At 43.2% G+C, this 2,577-nt stretch overlaps 1 protein-coding gene across 1 annotated transcript; it reads right to left on the reverse strand.

Annotated features, from left to right (window-relative positions):
* Positions 1-408: 408 nt before the first annotated feature.
* Positions 409-816, reverse strand: LOC111785691 (probable strigolactone esterase DAD2). Its single transcript, XM_023666071.1, has one exon. It carries the CDS (start codon positions 814-816, stop codon positions 409-411), a length of 408 nt encoding a protein of 135 aa, XP_023521839.1.
* Between the last annotated feature and the right edge of the window lie 1,761 nt (positions 817-2,577).

Genomic DNA, 2,577 nt, shown 5'->3' on the forward strand with positions numbered 1-2,577 from the left:
AGTTGGAGAGAGGAACAAAACATTATTTATAACGGTGTGAAAAACTGTGTATGGCATATGCTTTAAATTTTTTGAAAAGAATTTTAAAAGAAAAAAAATACAAAAATGACAATATCTGATAGTGCTGGGTTTCAACTATCATAGAAAGTACCACTATCACTGAAGAAGAAGAAACCCCGCCGCCTACCGTCGTTGAAATAACGCTCACATCCACCGAACTAATGCAAAGAAATGAGATGGATTTGTAAAAGAGAAATGTAATCTCTGTCATCGACGTCACTTGACTAATGCAAAGAAATTTCTCACTGGACTAATTCTCCACCACTTGATTTCTTCCCTCCCTCCCAAAATCAAAATTAAATTCTTCAATTTTGTTAATCGTGTAACGGCGGTGGGGCCACGTCGGAGTCACCGGCAAAGGGCACGGCGGAGCTTGCGGACCAGTAGCTGAGAGGCACTGAGATGGGGTAGGTGGCCTTCGGTGTCCAGCATCTCCACGGTGTTTCGGCCGCCGAGATGGTCTCTCAGGTAGATAGCCATCGATGCCGGCACCGACGCGTCTTGAGCGGTTTGCATAATGCAACAAGGGACTTTCACCAGCCCGAGAACTCCCCGGAGATCGCTGCTGAAGATCACCTTCGACACGAACAGGGAAATGTCGGGGGGCCTCATGTTGAACAGAGTCCGGCTGAATTCCTGAACCGCCGCTGGAACATCAGCGCCGACAGAGAGAGGGGCGAATCCGTTGACCCAGGATTGCAGCGAAGACCTTCTCAACCTCGATCTGTTAGAACCCACCATGGTAATCGCCGCCATTGAGAAACCTGAAAGACAGAAATTAAAGAAAGGGAAAAACAGAGGAGAAACAGAGGAGAGAAATAAACAGAGGAGTGTTTGATTTGTATATGTGGTTTAGAGTAGGATGGTACACAAAGGGCATGCATCCATCCATCCATCCATCAACATGGCCTTCGGACGTGCATGTGAGGGTCGAGGAGTCTAGTGAGTGTGAGTTTTGAGTGTCACAATCATACTAGGAAGACCGTAGTTGTGATCTCCAGACGTAGATCGATAAGATGGCGACCCTCAAGTGGTGCCCATCTGATCATGTGAAGGCTGAGACAGACATGGGTCGTGATGCGACCAAAGAGGACAGTGTACCATCCAATACACCGAGAAGAATGTGCATTAAAGTCAAGTTGAGTCTTAAATAAAGTTGGAGAGAATGAGACAATATGAATATTGAAGACAAGCTCGAAGAGGGATGGATAGGACCGTGGGCCATAACCTCAGAAGTTAGAGTTTCGATATGAGTTTTGGCATGCGATTTTGGAGTTAAGACCATCTATATGAAAGATGAAAGCTCACCAAATTTGAAGTTAATCGAATATGAGACGAACGCTCCACGGGGCCTTATGACTGATCGCCAAAATCATGTCTACTCTAAGAAGATTAGAAATGTCTCAAAATGTACTATATGGAGAGACATGGTGTTAGCTCCCCACTACCCATGAGCCTTGTGGCCTAAGTGAGCTACATGTGGCACATACGTGTGTCAGGGCAAGTGTTGCAAGATGAACGTCTTGGGTTTCTTCCTTTGAAATGAGTCTTTCAATGACAATGTCTAACGGCATGGGTGCATCGACATTGCACCACAACGCATGTGTGAGAGGTTGGTATATGCACCCGCTATCCGGTGCGAGAACTATAAATGACTTAGCATGGACATAGGAGAGCTCATGCCCCAATGAGAACTCAAATGGATGGAGATCGGGATGTTCTGATAATATGAGTCACACATCGGTCGATTATGATAGACATGTACAAACAAGCCAATATGATTGAGCTATCCCAAGACATGGGATGACATCACAATGCATGGTTGTGTTGTTGGGAACCAAGATGATAACTGAAGATGTGATGTGACACATGAGAGCCCTTAGCCTAGAGAAGAAGCAACGTCAAAATGACTAGGCTTAGTGTAGAGACAAGTCAACTAAAGTCACAGACGATTGAACATGTAGGCACGAGCAATATGTGTGATCGAATAAGTTTAGATTCTGTATGAGTTGCGTTCGGTTGGTGAAGGAGAATCTCGTCTAAGGCCTAACGAAGCCACGGAAACAAGTGAAAAATGTGAATGAAGCTTGAGTTCCCTTAAGGCTCGTCATCAACGTGTTAAAATCATAACATCGCATGACAACGAGCAATACTAAATCCGTTTTAAAAATTAACAAAAATAGAGAGCGGAAATAAGTAAATAAAACCAGACAGAAGGTAAGGTAATGTTTTTCTGAGGATTCTCCTCATAATCATAATTTTATTAAACTTCAGATTAAAATATTTGTATTAATCTTAATTAAGCCGAGTTAATTAAACATTACAAGGGTAAAAATGGAAATAAAAAAAATGTCTCAATTTGATAGAAACGGAGAGAGGCTCTGGTGAAGACCAAGGTCCATTCCATTGTAAGCCAAAGGAGCAAACATCCATAGATCATCTGAGCTCAATAACTGCACAAAACAATAGCGTTTTAGTAAATATGTAACCGCTTAAGCTCACCGCTAGCCGATATTC

Source organism: Cucurbita pepo, unplaced genomic scaffold (assembly GCF_002806865.2).
Source record: "Cucurbita pepo subsp. pepo cultivar mu-cu-16 unplaced genomic scaffold, ASM280686v2 Cp4.1_scaffold000644, whole genome shotgun sequence".
Taxonomy (NCBI): Eukaryota; Viridiplantae; Streptophyta; class Magnoliopsida; order Cucurbitales; family Cucurbitaceae; genus Cucurbita; species Cucurbita pepo.

Coding starts and splice junctions, on each gene's coding strand:
- LOC111785691 (XM_023666071.1), bottom strand. CDS start 816: ATGGCGGCGATTACCATGGTGGGTTCTAACAGATCGAGGTTGAGAAGG.